This window comes from Pelecanus crispus, chromosome 6, assembly GCF_030463565.1.
Source record: "Pelecanus crispus isolate bPelCri1 chromosome 6, bPelCri1.pri, whole genome shotgun sequence".
In the NCBI taxonomy this organism is placed as follows: Eukaryota; Metazoa; Chordata; class Aves; order Pelecaniformes; family Pelecanidae; genus Pelecanus; species Pelecanus crispus.
Genome location: NC_134648.1, coordinates 23,813,535 through 23,837,050, shown reverse-complemented (window position 1 = coordinate 23,837,050; position 23,516 = coordinate 23,813,535). Strand labels below are relative to the sequence as shown.

Sequence of the window (23,516 nt, the reverse complement as noted above, 5' to 3'; positions counted from 1 at the left end):
TAATGCAGCTTAATTCTAATTATAACATTACTTTTGCCCTAGCTTCAATTTTATTTTATAGGATTGATTTAATGGAAAAGCAAAAGCCATACAGATGTAGTTGGATAATTCATTATCTGCTTTAGAAGACTAAATATTAAGCCCTCCCACACTCAAACATTTTGATCAGCAAATACCTAGGATATACTGTAACACTAGTAAACCTGTACCTGCCATCTTGACCTAGGTCTGGTATGCTAAATAGTAACATTTCTGCCTGGAAACAGAAACATTGATCAACTACAAAGCACAGTACATAGTTACAGAGCATCCAGCGCACCTTAGAATGATTTGCTTTCTGAAATGAGGGAAAAAGCCAACATGTGGAGGAGAGATTTCAGAATTCTGAGATACAAAAGCAGCAACATTTTCATAAAAGAATAAACACTTGGTTTCAGGTCTTTTCACAAAGTCTCCAATTCATTATTTCCTAAAGCAGACTATATTTGCACTACATTGAGTTTTAAGAACTGTCCATAAGCCCTTGCAAAAAAAAACCATGTCATAAATGATCACTTGATTCCAAAGATGCTGGCACATCTCTAATTAATAATTGCAGTGAAACAGACACACTTCTGATGTTCTTTGGTACTAAAATGCAAGTCTTAACTTTCCTTGGGTCATCCCCCTACTACAGACAACATTTGGGCCTCAATTAGTTGTCTCCCACTTGCACGAGAAGGGCCTAAATGCTGACAGCAAAAGTAAACATAGCAAACCAGATAGAAAGGTAATGAGGTTTGGGCATGGGACCACCAAAAAAACAAACAAAAAAACCCCAGAAAACCCAAAAAACCCCAGAACAACCAAAACCAAACAGTTTGCGTAGCACATGTTACCAAATTAACTTCCTATTCTTTTCTTTAATAGGCTGTAATTTTACAGCTTTTGTGTTACCACAATTCACTCGGAATAAGAGTGACAGCTCTAGATAAGGTACATCCTGTGACACAAAACAGCGATTTATGTATTACTGTATGTATTACTGTATGTATTACTGTAACACTTTGGGGTTTATTTACTCCTGCTCCAAGATGTTTGCAATGCTTAGAGTACCCTAACAAATCAAAACAACAACAAACTAACAAAGAGCACGTAAATCCACAGTTTTGAGTTTTTCACATTCCGCTGTTATGAAAATAAGAAATCTTTTCTGATATCAAAAGTGCAAGAGCTTGGAAGGGGTTTAGAGTGAGAATCATAGAATGGGAAGCATAGAATCATAGAATCATTTAGGTTAGAAAAGACCTTTAAGATCACCCAGTCCAACCATTAACCTAACACTACGAAGTCCACCACTAAACCAATTAAGGGTAGAGTATGCCATTTGTTTGTTTATTTTTTCTCCTAAAAAAGAAACAGAAAACAACTTATAGGTAAACCGAGCATCTGATGCATAAGCATTAGTATCCATCATATATACACACAACGTCTTCTTAATCCAAGCTTAGAATCCCTCATAAAGCAATTGTACGTCAGAATAAAAGCACATCCATAGAAGGTGTTCTAATAAAACTACATTCTTCAAATTGACTTACTGGGCTCACAAGCAAAGAAATATTCTGGGCAGGCAAGCTTTATTACCTCACACATACTGAAACACTCAAACTAACAGCTTAATACTAGGTAAAAAGGGACAAAAGATTCTTCTTGGTTCAGCTCTACTGATCTAACTAAATAAGAGTTCCATTTCATAACAAACATTGAAACTTACTGCAATTTTCCAGGTTGATGTTCCAGTTTAGAAGGGGCTGAAACTGAAGTACCTGCTGGAGTTGAGGTAAGCACAGGCACTGGTGGGGCCAGAGAAGATGGATCATTACTATCAGCTGGTATTTCAACTTGCTTCCAGTCCTGTCCTTCCTCTACCAGCAGACCAATTAGTGAGCCCAAGGGCACATTTTTGCTTCCTTCTTCCACCTAAATTTAAGGCAATGAGAACATTAAGTTACATATTGTTCTGTCTAGACTAATATGACTAAAAATGGTAGATGCGAAAATTTCAGGCATATTAATGACACTTCATCAAGAAAATACATCCCATTTTATTCCTACTATTAATAAGATGACTCATGACTGAAATTCATTACAATTGCTATTATAAGGTGAGGAATATTAACTTATGCTCCAAAATCCCATACATTTAAAGTTAGCATTCAGAAATCAAAGCAAGCAAGTTAGAGACTACTGAGTACCTCCAAGAATAAAGTCACATTAGCTACTCAAAACAAATGTGGATGCCTAATCTTTGCAAACAAAGCCTGAAAATTTTGCTGGACACATTGAGCAGATGTACTTTGAGGTATGTACCCTGTATCTAGCAGTGTTACTTTTTGAAATACAAGCTTGTAAATCCAGAAGCTAAGGGAACAGACAGAGACCAAAACCCCACAACAACAACAGTGACCCATTACTTCTTTTTGAAAAAGATAACATTCACTTTCCACTAAGTTCCACCTCTAAGTTTGTCTATTTTAACACAACTGGTGCCAAATAACAAGTCTGTCCACCAAGGTGATAGCACTTATGTGGTAAATCACTGTTTCAAAGAACATCTGAACAGAAACCTTACAGAAAGATAAATCTAATCTAATATAAATATAATCTAATTAGATTGGATAAGGGCAATCTATTCTAGAAGTTCCTTTCAAAACAAAAAGATATTTGTATCACAGCCAAAATATCTCTTTGACACTATGGTAAATAAAGGTACGGCAGTCATGTTAACTTAATAACCTAATGAAGGGCTCCTCCTACAGTTTCTGAAATGGTTACAAAAGTACAACTCTTCAGTTTCTCAAAAGCAATAACATTTCCGGGGCAACAGGCCAAATATAAAGATAGCCCTTTAGGACCACAGGTAGTCAAATACGATTTAGACTGTACCAGCCCAAACAGAGCTGATTTCCTAACATAGGAAACCGACATTCTATTTCCACCATAAAGCCATATTGCACATACATTTGCCTCAAATGGAGCTGGTATGTATCTACAATGCTGACAAGAAAATGCAAATCACTATCATTTGAAAAACCCAGACAGACACACAGAATAAAAACATACATAGTATCGGGTATCACACTGTTCTTACTACCTTATTGGGTTTTCTAGGCAGTTAAACACTGATGAATAAACCAGAGTGCTGTAAAGACTTTAATAGGCAGATGAAAATACTAGAATGTTATTACTCAGGTAAGATTGTTGTCTGCACACTGTTAACTCCACTGACAGCATGTATCAGATTTCACAGGATTACCCAGCTCCCTCGCTACAAGGGCCAACACTAGACCTAAGGAAGGAACAGCAGAGGCAATTTGTTCTCAGTATGTTCCAATTAAAACATCTCACATTTACAGTTTTGTCAGTTCACTTCTTTTTCCCCTCCATGAACACTAGGTAAATTCTAGTGTAATACTTCTTTAAGAGTATTTATTACATGAAAAAAAATATTTAAGACAGTTCAATATTTCTTCTTCTGATATCTTGATGCATTCTTCTCCATTAATATTCTGAAAAACTGCATCTGAGAGAAGGAAATTTAAGAGTCCATCAAGATTTGATCATATTTTATTTTTATTGAGATGACTTTAAAGTACTTGGGGATGACAGAATACCAACCAAAAGTTCTGCACTGATTTGTCTAAGGCTAAAAGATCCTATCACAGAAAGGTTCACTGATAAACAGATTTGTAAAACTATGCATAATTGCAATGTTACTACCATTCATAATCAAATAAAACGACAGCTTGAAGCCAGTACAAACAAAACCTATCTAACCTAGTCACTGAAACACAAAAACAGGGAAAAACAAAAGAAAAAAAAGCTATAAACCTACAAAATACTGAAGTTAGTCACTCTAATAGTTTTATAGCATTATCATACTTAGCACCGAACAAGGTATTTAGAAAAACTATGTTCATCAGCATAATACTCAGATGTTTGATCCATACCAATGATGACGCAAAACAGAAATGTCCCCCAAGTTCAAAATACTCCCCATAACATATTAATATGCAGCAGTTAACATTTTTTTCCAAAACAAGAATAAACCAGGTATTTTGGCATGTCTTCTCTTTCCTTTACAAAGGCTTGCACATACAGAGAACACTTTCATATTTATAAGCAGTCTACATATTGTACCTGAATAGACCAAGAAGCACTGCAACATGCCTGTGGTGTCAAGTCCTTACCACAATGTTGGTGTCAGAGTGCTTTAACGGTGCTATGATAACACATGCAGAAATCCAATAGGGATGGTCGAGCCGTCAGAAACATAACACAACACTTGTACTAGATAGGGCTTTGTTTATAACCCAGCATTATACAAGCATTCAAAGCCATCAAAGCAAGCCAGTTGTGCTTCTCATGTTCACCATTCCAAGACAGTTATGTGAAAACTCCAGCATTCCTTATTTTCCAATATAAGTTTCCAGCCCAGATGACTGCAGAGTTTATACTTTTAAAAAGCGTACGCATGTATTTTTTTAAAAAACATGTTTTTAAACACACAGCCTTTGCAGGTCAGAACTAGAACAGACAGAGAAAAATTATTATTTTGCTTAACTTTTCATCTCCTGGATTTTTGAGTCACTTCTACAGTTTCATAATTCACAATACCAGAAAACCTCTCTGCATAAATCTCAATGAACCCGAGAATCTCAGATGTAGAAAGAGCTGAAATAAGTAGGTTCACAATACTTCTATTACTGTGTGTATACATAGCCAAGAAGAGTCAAAAAGATCCTAACTTTGCTGACAAGCCAACAAAGCACAGGTGAGCCATGACAGGGAGAAGAAAATTGGAGGAGATGAAGTACACAGAGGAATAAAGTTCCCTCAGACCTGTTGCCACTGCAGCACAGTGCTTTAGTCACTAACACACATATATCGAAGTAGATGTTTATTTCCAACACTGGGAAGAAAGGTAGATGGAACTTAGGCTGACTTGCTCTGCAGTGGAAGTTTTATACAAAGTAGTTTCAGTTCATACCTATTCTCATTTTGGTCATGAATGAGAAAATGGTAATGGATATTAAATCCAATTCTTAAACAATCATTCATCATCTGGTTTTGGTCCAAATTGAACTAATAAATATTTTAGGAAAAAAAAAAAAAGTCAGGTTAATTTAAGAAGCAACTCTACTGAAAGAATAATTATCATTCTGAAATTACCCTTCTAGTACTTTCATTCAGTCATTTAATCTTTTACTGCATTTTACACTGAATCAGACGTGACCATTAAAAGACCTATTCAGACAGAAAAGGAATATATGCATGAGTATCTATTTCACTGTTAGCCTGCTCTTAAACCACACATACTTACATTATACAGTCAAGAAAAAACAAGAAGGGTTACAGAAGTTGAATTAATTTAATCTAATGAACTTTCTATTTTTCAAGGTAAAAAACAAAGCATTAGGCAGTGTGTTTATTTGACTCCGTTTTCCATACTGAACTCAGTCAAGATGGTGCAGAATTGTAGTTGGCAAAAAACATAAAATTGTTGCCTCATTTCTTTTAGGAAGTGAGTAAACTTCAGCCAGATGCTGGTAACTCAGACACATCAAACATTCTTAATTTCCGATCAACTACATCACATCTGAAATTTTTGAGTGGCCTTTGGAAGGACAGTCTTTTTTCAATAAGAAGGCATTTCTCCATCCACAAACCTGAGATAGCTTAATGTTATAAACCTTACACAAACGTCTACTGAGCACCTAATATATATGTGCAGAAATATCCACAGGATACTGCAGAAAGTCACCTAAGGATCATACTTGAACTGGGGGCAGGGGGCGGGTGGGAATCAGAAAATTTCTGATCTTATTGCTCCCCTATTATTTCAGTTGCCAAAGCATCAGGTTTCTTCTGTACTTTTTAGGAGACTGAATAAAAGCCTGTTTGTGTATCTATTCTGTACACTAATACTTAAGCCCAACATTTCTAAATTCCAAAAAGGGGGATTAAAAGAATACCTTACAGATTGGGTTTGCATAATAATCTGTTCACATTACTCCAGTAAAGCTACCTCTTTTCCCTTAATCTGAAAGACTTTAGTCATTTTTCACCTCCTGGCATTTCCTTCTCAGACCCAGCTCTTGGCGTATGATTGTTATTGGATGATGTGAATATATCTTGGCTAAGGCTGAGTGTCACTGCTCAGCTGTGATAACTGATATCACATAGTTGCTGGACAGTCTGGTTTTGATCTATCAAAAACCATGCCACAACAGCAATACACACAAAGAAATTTTGGAATTTGGAATAAATTTGGAATACAAGACAGGAAACAGGAAAACACAGCTTCTGAAATACTAATGCTACTTGTAGTGATCATGAATTACTATTAAAGAAACTTCAAAACTCAGTATTGGAGTCTGCTATTCTTAATGTCTCTCTGGCAATCATTCTTTAATACTTTTGACAGAGACAATCCCCATATCTCCTCTTCACATAATCTAACAAAGCAGTATCTGTAAATGCAGAATAGGTACGTCATTTTTAAAAAAATGAAGAGGTTGGACAAGTTTTTGTCAATGCTATTAGAGCAAAATAATTTTCAGAAACATTCAAAATTGGAGAGAACTAAGAACAGTGAAAGCATCACTCACCCAGCAATTATTAAAATAAATATATGGGGACTAAAAACCCATTTAAAAATATGACTGATGTGAGATTTTGTCCGGGGATAGTAGAATAGATTCTCTGAAACTTATTAGATGTGTTGCTCCACAGTTGAACACAAAAACTCAGAAGTTTCAAGGTGCTACAAAAAAATAGAAAATTTGGGAAAAATTACTATTTAGCAATGTAATAAAAGAAAGATTTACAAAACTCTTACTTGTTTATATAAACTAGTATTTAAAATGCAAGTCATCTTGTAGAAATTAAACACTAACGGCAATTTCTTGTAAGCCCTGACAGACTTCACTTGCAGCTGAGTTCCATCTTATATCACTTCTCCTCCTCACCCAGCCCGCCACCTATTTTGATGCTTTCAGTTTTGCAAAGGATGTTCCCTTTGCTTATACAAAAAAGCAAGATACTAAACAGACCATCACTTCTTAAATGCTGCCACACAGGAAACTATTCTCCCTTTTTTTGCAAAGGATAACTATGCAAATACATGCTGTTGTAAGAAAATGCAACTGTAGCAGAGATAGGCAACCTAGTATACCAACGCAAATGGCTTTTGTAATAGCAGCAGAAACATGCATCTCAGTGTGCATAGGGTAGAATTTTCTCTTGCCCACTGATAGCTCCAGGAACTATTCATAGAATCATAGAATCGTTTAGGTTGGAAAAGACCTTTAAGATCATCCACTCCAACCATTAACCTAACATTACCAAGTCCACACTAAGCCAATCAAGGGTAGACTAGACTAAACCATGTCCCCAAGTGCCACGTCTACCCGTTTTTTGAACACTTCCAGGGATGGCCATTCCACCACCTCTCTGGGCAGCCTGTTCCAATGCTTGACTACCCTTTCCGTGAAGAAATTTTTCCTAATATCCAATCTAAACCTCCCCTGGCGCAGATTGAGCCCATTTCCTCTTGTCCTATCGCTAACTACTTGGGAGAAGAGACCAACACCCACTTCACTACAACCTCCTTTCAGGTGGTTGTAGAGAGCCATAAGGTCACCCCTCAGCCTCCTCTTCTCCAGACTAAACAACCCCAGTTCCCTCAGTCACTCCTCATAAGGCCTGTGCTCCAGACCCTTCATCAGCTTCGTTGCCCTTCTCTGAACACGCTCCAGCACCTCAATGTCTGTCTTGTACTGAGGGGCCCAAAACTGGACACTGTATTCCAGGCGCGGCCTCACCAGCACCGAGTACAGGGGTACAATCACCTCTGTTCAGTCAAGAATTTTCGCTTTCAAGTTCATTCCACTGATCTTGTTACATTCCACTTCTCAGTTTCTACACTTTTTCCACTCCTTTCTCTCCCAACATACCAACTTGAACTAAACATTTTGACAAAGGGTTTCATAATGTTACACATACAGCAAAACAATTTCCCATAATTTTTAATTTATTGTACTCAAAGTTCTTCCAATTCACCTTATTGTTTAATTATTGTGAAGGAAGGGAAGAAACGCTGCAATACTCCACCAGCATGGAAATGAGACTGTTCTGAAATTTTCAAAAAGTGAGGATTTTGGGAGAGAAAAGCAAAAGAAGTGAAGAAACAAAACTTTATTCCTCCCAAGCAAACCACAAGGCTAAAGTCTTGTGAGGGTAAGAAATACAGACTACTCTTTACATGAGTTCTTTTCTTTCAAATGAGGCATAGACTAACCTATAAGCACCATGAAAATTTGGAAAATGTGGTTTGCAACAAAAAGTATATTACAGCTTTATTAATGATTTCCACACACAAGAACATCAAAAGATCATTACTGTATTGCTGGAAAGTCAAACGTTCAATCAGCACAATTTCTCTATATGTATCATTTAGTCTTTAATAACATGCTCACTTGTATTCCATTTTCTATGAAGCTATATCAAGATTGTACAAAGCAATAGAGTTTCGTCTCTAGGACATTCCTGCTTCATCATTTTTTGCAGCCTTTCATTTATGGTTGGCTTTTTTAATGATATTAAAAATATATAAGGCAAAGAACTGAATGGGAAGTATCAGAGACAACTGAATCTTGTCCTGGAGAACCGAAATTTAGTCCTTTCTGTTACCGAGTTCCCACACAATACAGGGGCAATCATTTAAAACCAGACTTTTCATATGAACATTAATGGCACATTCTTTTTGTCTTGAATGCAGGAGTTGAAACTGCTGTACAAGTTGAAGTATGAAAACTTGCAGTTGAAACTACAACAGTATTTAAATACCAACCCCAAGAAAGACAAAAGTCCTCTGTGTTCACTACAACAATATGGTGGGTAAGAGTGGCACCACACAGCTGCATAGTCATGCATCCCCTCTGCACGAAATCATGCTGGGCTGCACCTCAGTAAAGGCAAATATCCATGCCTGCTGTATGGTGTTAATTTCAAGCCAGGTTCAACAGCACTTTGTAGATGCAATTGGTTGGCCAAGCAACTGAGTGGTATGCAAGGGTAAGGAGCCAGAGAAAGGCAAACACTACAATGCTGGAAACCCAAGTTATTAAGCAATGCTTCAAGACACAAAGGATCCTTTGAGAGAAAGAATACAAGTGAATTAATAGTCTTGGAACAACCAAACCTGATATACTGCGTGCCAAGACAGCCAAAGTGTCTGTCAAACACTCTTAGAGTTAAGACAAAGTAACAGTACTAACATTCATTTTAACATGTCTACCACCAAAAAAAAGCTAAAGTTGCGCAGTGATTCAAGTAGATTTCTTCAGTATCTTATGGTTCAAACATTACAAAGCGTGTCATAACTTTTCTAGGAGACACTAGCTCATAGGTAGGATGTCTAAGTGTGGCAAGAAGCTCTTTATATATTAGTATACACATTAAACCTGAGAAATATTATGCTGCAGAACCTTGTTTCCCCATTTAGCTGCCTATTTGACTGCACAGTTAGATTTTCTTCAATTGTAATTGAGCAAGTTGTTTCATCTTAACCAAACTGCAAATTCATTGCAAAATCATATTTAAGATTATTCATGTTTATATACCCAGTTTCTAAAAGGGAAAAAGATATTGATGTTCGTGTTGGAAGTGCTAGAGGCTAGCTGACAGTTTAAGCCTTCACAGGATAAATAAGAGAACTCCACAGATTTGGACGTTGTATGGGGAAAATTTTAGAAAAAGTGGTGAATACTGAAAGGGAGGGAAAATCCTTTCCCTGTCTTTTACACAATAGTAACAACTTTCATTCCCCTCCCTAAAGATAAGAAACTCTAAAACACATTTTCCATTATACATATTTAATGGACAAGAAAAATATAGTCTCCCTTAATTTTTAAGCATCAATATCGGCTTTCAGAAAATGTAATATTTACTTTTACACAGAAGCAGCAACAGAAGGCCTCAGAATTACAGCCCCACCCTTCTAAATTATGATGAGAATTAACATCAGGTCATTTTGAAATAAAAAACATTTTTCAAAAATGTTAGAAAAGAGGAGGAGGAGAAAGGCGAAGACACAGAATTTGACTGGCATTTTTAGAATACAGTATGTAAAGAATAGCACAGGACTTGCAAGCAGACCTTAAGCAATGCAGGGTTAGAACTGTCCTTCATCCTGATCTCTGTAGTCCAGTTGTTATTGCTTCCATCTTGGTACAGAACAGGATTTAAAGCCAAACATAAACAAGGAACCCAAACCAAGCATTATCTCTGTTATATATGCACATACACACAAACACTCCAAAATGATGCTCACAGAACTTCAAATTCATTCCAGTTCTCATTCTTTAAGCCTAATCAATCTAATTTTAAGAATACAGGAAATTAATAATTCTAAGAATTGTCCTCTGGCTCCGCCCATCTTGTATAATGCACCATCTTCAATGGCCAGCACAAGATAATCTAGCACGGAGATCACACATCCCGGGTAGTACCATCCAAAATTCCATATTCCAACTAACTGATCGTAACTTGTTTTTCTATAACTCAGAGTAAGAGATGTCATAAACTGCAATATTTTGTGGACATAATTCACAAGGTGAAAAACATACAAAACTACGTAATTCAATGAGGTTAACTGAAAATCCATTAAACATATATAGAATCATGTACCCGTAGTCTGGTACATGTACGAAATAGAGCAATTATTTCTCACTCAGAATGCAAGTAAGTGCATTATTCTAAAAGCTAAGCAGAAGGAAATTTAGTCATCTAAACCAGTTTTTGAGGCAATATGCTAAACTACAGTCTGAAGAGAAGTTATATCATCCTACTCAGAAAGGCAGAATCCCTACCAGTATTTTAGCCAATATGCCATCTTCACTTGATTCCATGGTAATCACCGCTTTGTCTGTTTCAATTTCACACAATGCATCTCCAGCATTCACCATTTCACCTGCAAAATATAACAGAACTTAAGAATACTTAGCCTAAACTTCCTTTCAGATCTATTTAACCATGGAAGATAGATATTTATCCATGTAATACAGCCAACTTACATTCTTTAATATACTCTATAGGTAGTTGATCCCCCATCATTATTTATCATATTATAACTTCCATTTCCAAATAAAAACACTAAGATTCAGAGACACAAACTGCTGCAGCAGAACATCAACATCCTCTAAAGACTGATGTTTACAGCAGGTTTTCCAAGAGGAAGTACACAACACCATCACTCAGTAACAGTGTCATGAATAAAATCTTGAGCCTTCCATATTCACTGCTAGCCATAAGTCAAAGCAAGCTATTTAAAACTGTAATTTTTTAAGACAATGGTTGCAGGCAACAACATCGTTAACTAAGTATCACAGTTCTCTAGTTTGTATCTACACTATTAAAGATATTGAAATAAAAAACTCAGGAACTTTAATCTCTTTGGAAAGCATGTCTGCAAGCTTGTTTCCTCAATTTCCAATATAGTTAAAAAAGGTACTTTGTGAAATAAAAATATGCACAAGTGTTAGAAATTGCTTTCACTACATTACACAAATCTATGACTAATTTTGAAGTATACTCTTCCTCTGCTTTTGAAGAATATCTATATCTGCTAGCACATGACAAAGATACTATGGATCTGGATTTTTTCAACAGATCAATACTGACTAGTTGGCCAACATTAAAATTGAAATTACATTGAAAAACTTTGAGGTAACTGAATGTTTCGGCCTCCAACAAAACATGACAACCTTTTCCTTACAGAGCACTGAAAAATAGGGACAATACATACAAACCTAATACAAGGCTACAATTTTTGCATGAAGTAGAATTTTAGTATTTTCCCATTACCAGAAATGCTGCAACAGTATTATCTGTCTAAGCATTTAATTTAACTCCTGATATCACTCTCTGTTGTACTTAAGCATCAGAATAAACCTAGTACAGGTTACCACCTGTATTTAAGTAAGAGATAAACATTTTTTAAAATAATTATTTCCTGTTTCAGGACTACCTGAATTAGAAGGGGAAAATGAAGCATTGTATGGTTAATGTTGTTAACGTAACGTATGGTTAATGGTTGGACTTGATGATCTTAAAGGTTTTTTCCAACCTAAATGATCCTATGATTCTTGTGATCTCTGCAGTAGTAAACAAAGGAAACATTCAGAGCTCAGTCACTTACATAGTTTTCTAAGTCATAAATGTTCCTGTTACAGAACTTGGCAGGGGAGTACACAAAGAAGCACCTGATCTTTTGAATTTCATTATCTAATTGCCACACCATACTTTGCAATAACTAGAGCATAAACAGTTTATAACAGGAAGTAAAAATTCCAGGCTCTATACCAGTGTTTTCATTCCACTGGATTATTAATTCAAGTAGCCCATATATGAGATCACTAGTTAGGCACTTCATAGATGTTAAGAAATCAAATTGTTGGGCAAATTCTGTAACCTACAGAGCTAAGACAGGCAAGCAGAAAGGAGCTTAACTCCATATCTTAATTATTCTCCTCTCCCAACCTGCAATCAGACTATAAGTGTTCTGCACCATTAATAAGAAATCTCAGTGCTAAGCAGCCTGCAGCAGTAACTCGAACAGTGCAAGCTAGCCAAAGCAAATACCTTCATCCATGTGTGACATATCTCTTAAGTTGGGTACATGAGGCTGTTCACAGAAAGCTAAGGATTCCTTTGCACAGGGAAGGCAAGAGGAAACGTCTTCAGAGAGCTGAGCAAACCACTTTTCCACTACTTTTTTTGTTTTCCTTTCGCTGTTGCAGCCAAGAAGTGGTCATAAGGTTGGAAGGCAATTGATGAAATGCAATTTTAAGAATATTTCATAGCAGTATTCAAAAATCTCATGTGTGTTTCAGTACCCAAGCGCAACAGAAAGGATAATAGTTATTTTCATTACAGATTGCAAAATCTGCGATAGCTCCTAATCAATGCCCACTTTGATGTCAATTACAAATCAGCTTTCCCAATACATAGGATTGGAAAGAACACTTTTGCAGAGCGTATCTTTGCTCTTACGCTTTCTAATGAGAGCACAGTATTTGCAACAGAAGTTGCCTGAATGGCAGCTCTCTGAGATTATATATAATGTCCTTGAAAAATCTTGGGTGGGGTTTGTCTGGGTTTTTTTAAATGATTATGTTCTCACACTAGGCTGAATGATTAGGATCTCTACTGAAGCCAAGTTTCCCTCTAGGAGATCACACCCAATTGGCATTCAATAGCCTATGCGCTCTGGTCAATTACTGACAGACAAGTATCCAAATCACAAGATACAAACTGTGTTCCTTGATGTAACTCTTTGCAAATCAAATCAAAGTTGACTGAGCATAGAGACTTAAGTCCCTGGAGGTGATGTCTCAGAAGGCGGCAGTTACACTGCATGAGGAAATTGCTAGCACTGTTGCATATTCCGTTTCCTGCCCACAATAACAAGAGGATTTCAGTCTCCTGGGCTGTCAATCTATCATCTTTCATCAACATTGAATTCATACATAATAAATACAAATTTTTAGAAACACAGTTATATTTTTATGAGAACTTTATAACCCACAGAAATCAATATGAAACTGTGTTAACAATGAGAAGAAAATAGTAAAGCTGTCAATTAAATTCAGCATTTTTCTTTGTGCAGTACTGAAATCATCTGTCCATCCTGTGAAACCATAAAATGAAAACATTAGATATTTACACAAAGAGCAGAAAAATTATCAAAATAGTATTCTACTGAACCCTGCTGTTTATACAGTGGGAAAAACATTTCATATGCAATCATCAGCTTTCTTTTGTCAGTTGCTTTAAAATATTTATTTTCTTGGATATAAGATTATCAAATATTTATATTCAGTAACTCCACTACATTTAGATGGCCAACTCAGTGGAGGATCATGTAGTCATGAGCATCCCTTGCAGACAGGAGTATAAGCATTAAATCGCTTTGCTTTTTTCTTCAAAAATTATCTTCAGTTTTTTTAATGTTGTCATTACATTTATTTTCCAGATTGTCAAAGGAAAAAAAAAAATCCATAGGAACTAATTATGGTCACAGATGTGCCAATTAAGACAATATACTATATTCAGTTTTGGTCTTGTTTCTAAATAGAAAGCAAAGCAATAAAAATGCTAAAACAGTTTTCTGTCAAAGTCCAACCATCAATTAAGATTTTATTTTAATTTAATTAAAATAGGTGTGGAGCTTTTTTTTCCTTTTGTGTTGGGGTGGAAATGTAGTGGAAAGACCAAGAAAAAACACTGTATAGCTATTGTGTCCTAAGACCTTTTTATGAGGAAAACTGATTCATTCATGTTGTGGAGCAAACTGGAATCTACTTCAACTCCTATCATGCTCTCTTCTTTGCTTTCTCATGCAATTTTGAATGCTATATTTATTGTAAGATAGACTACTGTTGATTTGTAATGTCTTACAGTTATTGATAACTAATGAATAGAAAAAGGACTTTGGATTGTTCCTTTCTGCAGTCTTGGACTTGATGCTTTACTAACTGAGGCTTCAAGTTTCAAGAACATTGGTGCAATTACTTTTTACAGGCATAGACTGCCATACTGTTCCTATTAAATTCTGCAGAAATTCTTACTAGAAGTTTTAAAAGCAAAAGGTCATGTCCACTACTGGAGCAACAAGTTGCCTTCCAGCCACCTCTCAAAATGTATTCAAAATGTTTAAAAGCAAAGTACTCCAGTAACACAATGATGGGGGCTGTATCAACACTTAGAGGGTAAACCAAAGAAAACAGCTTATCTAGGCAGAATAGTCAAAACACACATTTAGCTCATCAAATTGTGCCTATCAACAATAATATACCTTAAGAGATTTTCTTTTCTCCAAACGTGTTCATCTCTTTAGCAAATTTAAAAATGTCCGAGAACAAGACATATCGCTACAGTCATCTAAAATCTGCACTGCATCCTATACCAATGGACAACTGCTACCTGGAATCCAAAACTATAGTCAAAATCCAGTTTTAATACTAAATTGGAGAGAGGAAAGGGTAGGAGGAGAGGGGAGAAAGGTCTCCTGACAGAACAGGGACTGTCGATTCTTCTGCAGATCATTTTTCATTTACATGCAACCTATGCAAAGACAAAACATACACTCAGACTATTTATCTAGCTGCTCCAACATATTTTAACAGAAGTACATTACTTTTCAGTTGTCAGAGCCCAGAGAACCTAAGATAACCAAGGCTGTTAGGGCTTTTTTTGGAGGAGTAGTTTGGTTTCTGGTTTAGGTTTTGGTTCGGCTTTTTGGTTTTTTTTGGAAAGAGATTTCCCCATTTGGAATTTGGGTTAGGAAAGTACTTTAAATTCTTCTATCAGGTTTAATTGTAGACTGTAATTTAGATATTTAAAAAAGTAAGCCTTGAATAGTAAGTATAAAAATACCATATGTTTCATGTTAATTTGTAACACAGCAGAAAAATGAAATGGAGACCCTCCCCAAAGTCAAAGGCTCTCAGACTTCCAAAGTTACTGATCGGCATGACAACACTGGGAATTAAGAACACCACACATGCACACTCACACCCTGGAACAGCCTAATGGAAATTTTTCAAAACTATGATCAATGCAACCTTTTGGAAGGCAACTAAAGGAACAATGTTTCAAGAACCAACAATTTCAAAGCGGGTATTGTTCAAAAAGACAGTATACATACACCAAACGCTTTGCTTCAAAATTTTAAGGTACAACCAGAAAGAACGATCTTATTCTTACGGATTTATATAGCTGAAGAATTACAACAAACATGGCCATAGAAAATGTTATTTTACCTTCCTTTTTTAACCATTTCACAATGTTTCCTTCTTCCATTGTAGGAGAAAGTGCAGGCATGAGAATTTTAATACCAGGTGTACCTGTAAAACAAGCACATGATTATCTAGACTAAATACTTTTTCAGTATAATTATTTTCTCAGTTAATTGCTTAACACAAATGAAACTAAAAGTGCATGAATCTGAAAGACAGTTGAACAAAAGATACACTACGATGCTCTTCTTTTAAGCTTACATACAAGCATGCACTCCCAAGAGCACCAAGGAAAACAAGGCACTAATTACAGAACCTATATGTTACACAGAGAACAAGGGCCAACTTGAGTATGAGGTCATAAATAATACAAAGTATTAAGAAAATTAAACTCTATCTTAAGTAAAAATATGATATAGAAACTCTGGATCTGATGAAGACAGGAAGATGTGTTTTGTTTTTTTTTTTTAATTTACCCCTCACTCCCAAAATGCTATAAATTTCAAAGCTGAGCCAGCTTATGGATCAGGGGCATACAGAATCATAGAATCGTTTGGATAGGTTGGAAAAGACCTTTAAGATCATCTAGTCCAACCATTAACCTAACACTACCAAGTCTACCACTAAACCAATTAAGGGTAGAGGAATAATTAATTTCATGTTTTCTGGCTTGGTGGCTGGATTATTTTTTAAGGAAAGTAAAATTAGGAATCATTAAGGTTGGAAAGGACCTCTAAGATCATCAGTCCAATCATCAACCCAACACCACCATGCCTACTAAACCATGTCACAAAGTGCCACGTCCACACGTTTTTTTGAACACCTCCAGAGATGGTGACTCCACCACCTCTCCGAGCAGCCTATGTACTAAACCAAACCACATGTCCTTTTTTGGCGGCTTTCCACACATGGCCCTGCATATGCTTAGTTCTGCCTCTGTCAGGGTCTCTGAGCAAAACCTAAGTTAAAATGCTGTGCCACAGCCTCTCATTTACTCCAGGACACAAGTGAATGAGACAAGTCTCAAAGACTTGTCCTCTCATTTCCTGCTTGCTTGGCAAGAAAGGAAGTCCGAACATAACACTTGTCAGATATAAGCAAGCCCAGAGGACAGAACACACACAGACACATGCATGCACATGTACCTCAGTCCTCAAGAGAGGCCAAAACTGCTGCAATCACGAGAAATTGGGTGAGAGGTATTGATATGTTCCCTGCTGATGAACAATGATGTACTACAGAGGACAGTACAACTCCACCCCCAAATTCCTCAGTTGTATTTACCCTAGTTTTTCTTCCTAGTTATGCAGTATGTCAGCAGTATGATTATGAATGTATGACCAGAGTACCAGCCAGACAGGCATCCTCTCTTCTGTCTCAGAGTACTTACCCACCCTCAGGCTTCTAGTCATAGGCATGCAAGTGTGAGGACAGAACAGAGTGTAAATGTGCAGAACATATCGAGCCAATTGTTAGAATCCCTTCCGACTCTTAACCAAAGGCTAGATACTTATAACTTGATTATGACCTCTGTCTTAATGCTGAACTGCAATATTAAGAGCACGCCAAGGCAAAGCCTGTACTCCCATTCCCCCAAAGTTCAAAAATTAAAAAAAGAAATGGGAATTCAGAGTCCTGAATCAGATCAGAAGTTTTATTGGTTTTATCAAAATCCACCACAAATGCTACATCCTCCTTTCTCCTCTTCTTTGCCACAGGCTGTGGAATTTTTTCCAGATTACAGATTAAGGCATATCTTTTAAATTAATAAAGCCCCCCTGATCCTAGTACTCCAGACACTATCGGTCCACCTCTTTCACCGATAAACTTTTCCAATATTTATTTACCCTCTCTGCTAGGAAACTATATCTACTTTACAGACTGAAATTGCCCGATTTCAAGTTTCAGTGAGAGGATCTTACAACTCTGTTAAAAAGCTTTAAAGATTTCTCATTACAGAGATCCTTCTCATGGGTAAGTGTCTATATACAGAGAGCAGGTAAATTGTTAGCCTTTTCTTTCCTTTGGCCAACCAAATAAAAAGATCTGAAAAGTCCAATGTATTTAAGCAACACACCACCACCACCTCTCTGGCCCTGCAACACCATGTACTAGACACAGCTAGCAGATCAGTTCAGTCTGCCAATTGACTGAATCTGCTTAGTAAATCCATACACAGAGAGAAGTGGCATTGCACAGCAGCAAGCTGCATATCACTTAAGTGGGATTCTTCTGAGGACAGGGCTCATGATACAGCACATTCCTTGGCTTCATAGCACACTACATCTCTTGCAATTTGATCCAGTACACCAAAATAGTATTCTGACAAAGCTTGTAATAGAAGAGATACTATCTTTCTGAATTTTTAAGGACAGGTATGAAGCCAAATATATCTTTTTACATACTATTTTGTAAGAGTAGTTTACCACTACCTGACTGATTTTTGAGGCTCTTTCTTGAACTATTACATATGAATCTGTATTCAATTACAGAACAGGAACAGACGCATAGAAAGCACATTGTATACAACAGCAAGAATCAACTCTGCTTTATATTTCCTTTTCTCTAATACCCAGCATTAAAGCTTACTATCATTCAATAGGAAACAATACCACATTTCTCCCAGTTGCTGTATTGCTTAGAGTAAGCAGGAACAGCTTTAAAAACTTAGAAACTAATCCTTTTTTTTTTCCCCCTCATTACCCAGAAGAAAAAGGGAAAGGAAAAAAGCTACAAGAGTTTTGAGCTGAAAAGCACGTGTCACCTAGAGTGAGAATGCTTCTCATCCTTACTTCCAAGTCCTAAGAGTTACCACGGTTAAGATCTCAGAGAAGACAAAGACAGATGTAAAACCTCAATTAATACACAATAATTTAAGGGAATTAAAAGTGTCCACCCATGTTCCGTAAATCATTCATGTTAATACATTCAATAAATATGACCTTGTCTTTCTCATTGTTACAGGATTATTAAAGAATAAATCATCACACTTGTAAAAGAATGTAGGTATTCAACCATAAATATTTCAAAGGTTAGGTAGAATTAAAGACATTATATAGAAATAATGGAAAAACTATTTCCATTGTTTCCACTATTATTTAATCTCTCTTCCCACACCTCTTGAGTGGATGGACCACAAGACGGGGACTGGGGGAGCAAAGTCCCTCCCACCGTAAAAGAAGATCAGGTTCAAGACTGCCTGAGGAACCTGAACATACATAAGTCGATGGGACCTGATGAGATCCCGGAGTCCTGAGGGAACTGGCTGATGTAGTTGCCAAGCCACTCTCCATGATATTTGAAAATTCATGGCAGTCAGGTCTCTGGTGACTGGAAGAAGGGAAACATTGTGCCCAGTTTTAAAAGGCATATGTCCTGGTTTCAGCTGGGATAGAGTTAATTTTCTTCCTAGTACCTGGCATAGTGCTCTGTTTTGGATTTAGTAGGAGAAGGATGTTGATAACACTGATGTTTTTAGTTGTTGCTAAGTACTGCTCATGCTAGTCAAGGACTTTTCAGCTTCCCATGCTCTGCCAGGTGCACAAGAAACTGGGAAGGGGCACAGCCACAATAGTTGATCCAAACTGACCAAAGGGCTATTCCATACCATATGACGTCATGCTCAGTACATAAACTGGGGCGGGGGGGGGGGGGGGGGGGGGGAGTGGGGGGTGGTTGGCCAGGGAGCAGTGATGGCTGCTCGGGAACTGTCTGGGTATCGGTCGGCAGGTGGTGAGCAATTGCATTGTGCATCACTTGCTTTGTATATTATTATTATACTGTTGTTATCATTACTGTTTTACTTTATTTCAATTATTAAACTGTTCTTATCTCAACCCAGGAGTGTTTCTCACTCTTAATCCTCTGATTCTCTCCCCCATCCCATTGGGGTAGGGGGAGTGAGCAAGCAGCTGCATGGTGCTTAGTTGCTGCCTGGGGCTAGAAGCTATGCTAAGGCACGTGGAGACCACAGAGGTGATTCAAGACAGCCAGCACGGCTTCACCAACGGCATGTCCTGCCTGACCAAACTAGTGGCCTTCTGTGATGGAGTGACTACCTTAACGGGCAAGGGAAGAGCCACTGATGTCATCTATCTGGACTTCTGTAAGGCCTTTGACAATAGTCCCTCACAACATCCTTCTCTCTAACATGGAGAGAGATGGCTTTGATGGGAGGACTATTCAGTGGATGAGGCATTGGCTGGATGGTCACATCCAGCCAGTAGTGGTCAACGGCTCAATGTCTGGATGGAGATCAGTGATGAGTGGTGTCCCTCAGAGGCCAGCATTGGGAGCAGGACATCAATCTCATAAACAGCGGGATCGAGTGCAACCTTAGCAAGTTTGCAGACAACACCAAGCTGAGTGGTGCAGCTGACATGTCTGGGGGATGGGATGCCATTCAGAAGGACCTGGACAAGCTCAAGAAGTGGGCCCATGTGAACCTCCTGAGGTTCAACAAGGTCCTGCACCTAGGTCAGGGCAGCCCCTGGTATCAATACAGGCTTGGGGAATGAAGGGACTGAGAGCAGCCCTGCTGAGAAGGACTGGTGGATGAAAAACTGTGCATGAGCCAGCAACGTACACTCACAGCCCAGAAAGCCAACCGTATCCTGGGCTGCATAAAAAGAAGCATGACCAGCAGGTCGAGGGAAGTAATTCTGCCCCTCTACTCCACTGTGGTGAGACCCCACCTGGAGTACTCCGTCAAGCCCTAGAGTCTTCAGTATGAGGACCTGTTGGAGCAGGTCCAGGGGAGGGCCACAAAAATGATCAGAGGGGTGGAACACCTCTCCTATGAAGAAAGGCTGAGACAGTTGGGGTTGTTTAGTCTGGAGAAGAGAAGGCGCCAGAGAGACCTTATTGCAGCCTTTCGGTACTTGAAGGGGGCTTATAAGAAAGATGGGGACAAACTTTTTAATAGGGCCTATAGCAACAGGACAAGGGGTAATGGTTTTAAACTAAGGGAGGGTAGATTTAGACTAGATAGAAGGAAGAAATTTTTTTACAATGAGGGTGGTGAAACACTGGAACAGGTTGTCCAGAGACATATTAGATGCTCCATCCCTGGAAACATTCAAGGTCAGGTTGGATGGGGCTCTGAGCAACCTGATCTAGCTGAAGATGTCCCTGCACATTGCAGAAGGGGTAGACTAGATGACCTCTAAAGGTCCCTTCCAACCCAAACCGTTCCATGATTCTATGACTTTTTTTTTTTTTTAAAATGTGAAATGGAAACATTGTTAGCAAACCTCTAATAACCTCAGCAGCCATCAACCATCTTGACATTTTAAAATGCACCAAAAGCAGGAAGCAAGTTATTTATTCTCAAAAGTCGCCAGAAAAGCAACACAATCAGGATCACGCTCCCCAAAACACTTTAGGTGTGGAAATGAGCCCAGTGTATGCATGGGTCATGTTTCCAGAAGACTGCATGAGGAAATACACGTATTTGTCTCAGCCTTTCCATGGTACTTAAATGCTTATCAGTTTAATATTACTCATTAGTGTAACGCTTAGAAATGTATCCAGACAATGTTCTTCATAACAGTGGCAATTCCCATCTGAATTACATCCAAGGATTTTCTTTAAAAAGTTTCTTCTTGCAGTCTCTCATCTTGGACCAATGCATAGAATAATGATGTTAATAATGTGTATTATTATGTGAATGCCTACCTGTGTTCATTTACCAAATCATGTTTTGTCTATGATCATTTTCAAATACTACAAATTAAAGCATGAGTTCATAATTTTCTTTACACTATTTATGTTCACTCAAAAAAAAAAATTATAGATAACAGCAAGTAGAAAATAATACACTACCCGATGCAGAGAAGTGTTCTCTGTTTCATTTGTCTAACTTGCCAAATCAACTTTGACAATCAAAACATGATTTTGAAGTCATGTCCCACAAATACCTAGGACTATCTAGAACTAGTGGACATACTTCACTGAAAAAAGTGAAAGCATTACACATTTCTAATGAGGAAAAAATTAAGTTTTTAGACATGGTGGTTCACGTTTCACTTTAGTAAAGAGTCACTTGATCCATTTTCCAGAATATGCTCCATACTTTGGCATAAATGCAAAACTGAGCAACAAATTTGTGCCACTGTAACATTTTCCCTTTCGTGTTACAAGCAACTACCACAAAACATACCATCCATTCTCATCCTTTGATCAAGTTAGGATAGAAGATCCAGCAGCAAGTACACATGAAGTGTGTAAAAAAAAAAAAAAATAGGACACAAAGCAGAAGGAAGAATCCAAAAAAAATCATGGCACATGTCAAATCTGAAAATGACAAACTGCCATTTTCTATACTACTGTGCCTCACTGCAAGAACAGTAACTGTAATTGAGGAGCAGCACTCAAACTGACCTTAGAAGGTATATATGACTATGCCTTTAATAGCCAATACAGCAGGCTAACATTCTTCTCAGGCAATTAACGACTTATTACTAACAGTCACACTGAAACAAAACCACACCACACAGAATAAACCTACTTGTCACTAGATAAAAACTTTGCAAAACCTCTATTAAGTGGGATATCAGACAAGTACTCACAATGGTAACTAAAAAAATTCTTTCCTTCATCCTTCCCCAGCTTTCCACCAGGCACGGAATATTTGACTTGTAAGGCCCAGACAACTAATAAAGACATGTTATTATTACATAGAGGAACTTTTCTGCTACCTGAGAAAGACCAATATATCATATAGCTCAAAGAAAAATTCTTTTTTGGAAAAAAACCAACAGCGTACTGCTACTCCTATTTGGGAGGACATGGGGAGCCGAGGGCTGCTCAGCAGCTTCGGCAGGCAAGAGAATATAAACCCTCTGAATGAGATAGTTATCTCCGTATCGCCCATGTAAATCTGAGTGCTAGCAGAATAGTTCACTCTGGATCAGAAAGCAAAACAAAAGTAAAGACTGTCCATCTTTCCACTCCTAGTCCCATGATTTATGCTGTAAATAGAGTATTATAACTCAAATAGCCTTCTTTCCTTTCTCAACCTACGGAAACACTTAAGTGTAATTCTATCCTCATGAAGTATGGATATTCAAGTAAGTATATACTTGAAGTATATGCCGCAAGTATATTTAGAAACTGTAAGAAAAATAAAGTTTAAAAACTAGCTCTATGCTTCACTTTCTTTGAAGATGCCTGTCCTGGATTCAGCTGGGATAGAGTTAATTTTCTTCCTAGTACCTGGCATAGTGCTGTGTTTTGGATTTAGTAGGAGAAGAATGCTGATAACACACTGATGGTTTAGTTGTTGCTAAGTACTGATTATGCTAGTCAAGGACTTTTCAGCTTCCCATGCTCTGCCAGGTGCACAAGAAGCTGGGAGGGGGCACAGCCAGAAGAGTTGATGCAAACTGACCAAAGGGCTATTCCATACCATATGACATCATGCTCGGTACATAAACTGGGGGGGGGGCGGGAGGCAGCAATCGCTGCTCGGGAGCTGTCTGGGCATCGGTCAGCGGGTGGTGAGCAATTGCATTGTGCATCACTTGCTTTGTATATTATTATTATTATTGCTATTATTAATAATATGTTGTTATTGTTACTACTACTATTTTAATTTATTTTATTTCAATTATTAAACTGTTCTTGTCTCAGCCCAGGAGTTTTTCCTCACTCTTACTTTTCTGATTCTCTCCC

At 37.6% G+C, this 23,516-nt stretch overlaps 1 protein-coding gene across 1 annotated transcript in view; it reads right to left on the bottom strand.

The window, feature by feature from the left end:
- The window catches only part of PDHX (pyruvate dehydrogenase complex component X), a 46,867-nt gene extending 30,917 nt beyond the window's left edge, over positions 1-15,950 (bottom strand). Inside the window, exons 1-3 of the mRNA XM_075712776.1 lie at positions 15,867-15,950; positions 10,914-11,014; positions 1,754-1,959 (exon numbers count right to left, since the gene is read on the bottom strand). Coding sequence (XP_075568891.1) covers positions 1,754-1,959; positions 10,914-11,014; positions 15,867-15,927 — 368 coding nt within the window. The 5' untranslated portion in view covers positions 15,928-15,950. The remainder of the gene's footprint in view (positions 1-1,753; positions 1,960-10,913; positions 11,015-15,866) is intronic.
- Positions 15,951-23,516: the final 7,566 nt, after the last annotated feature.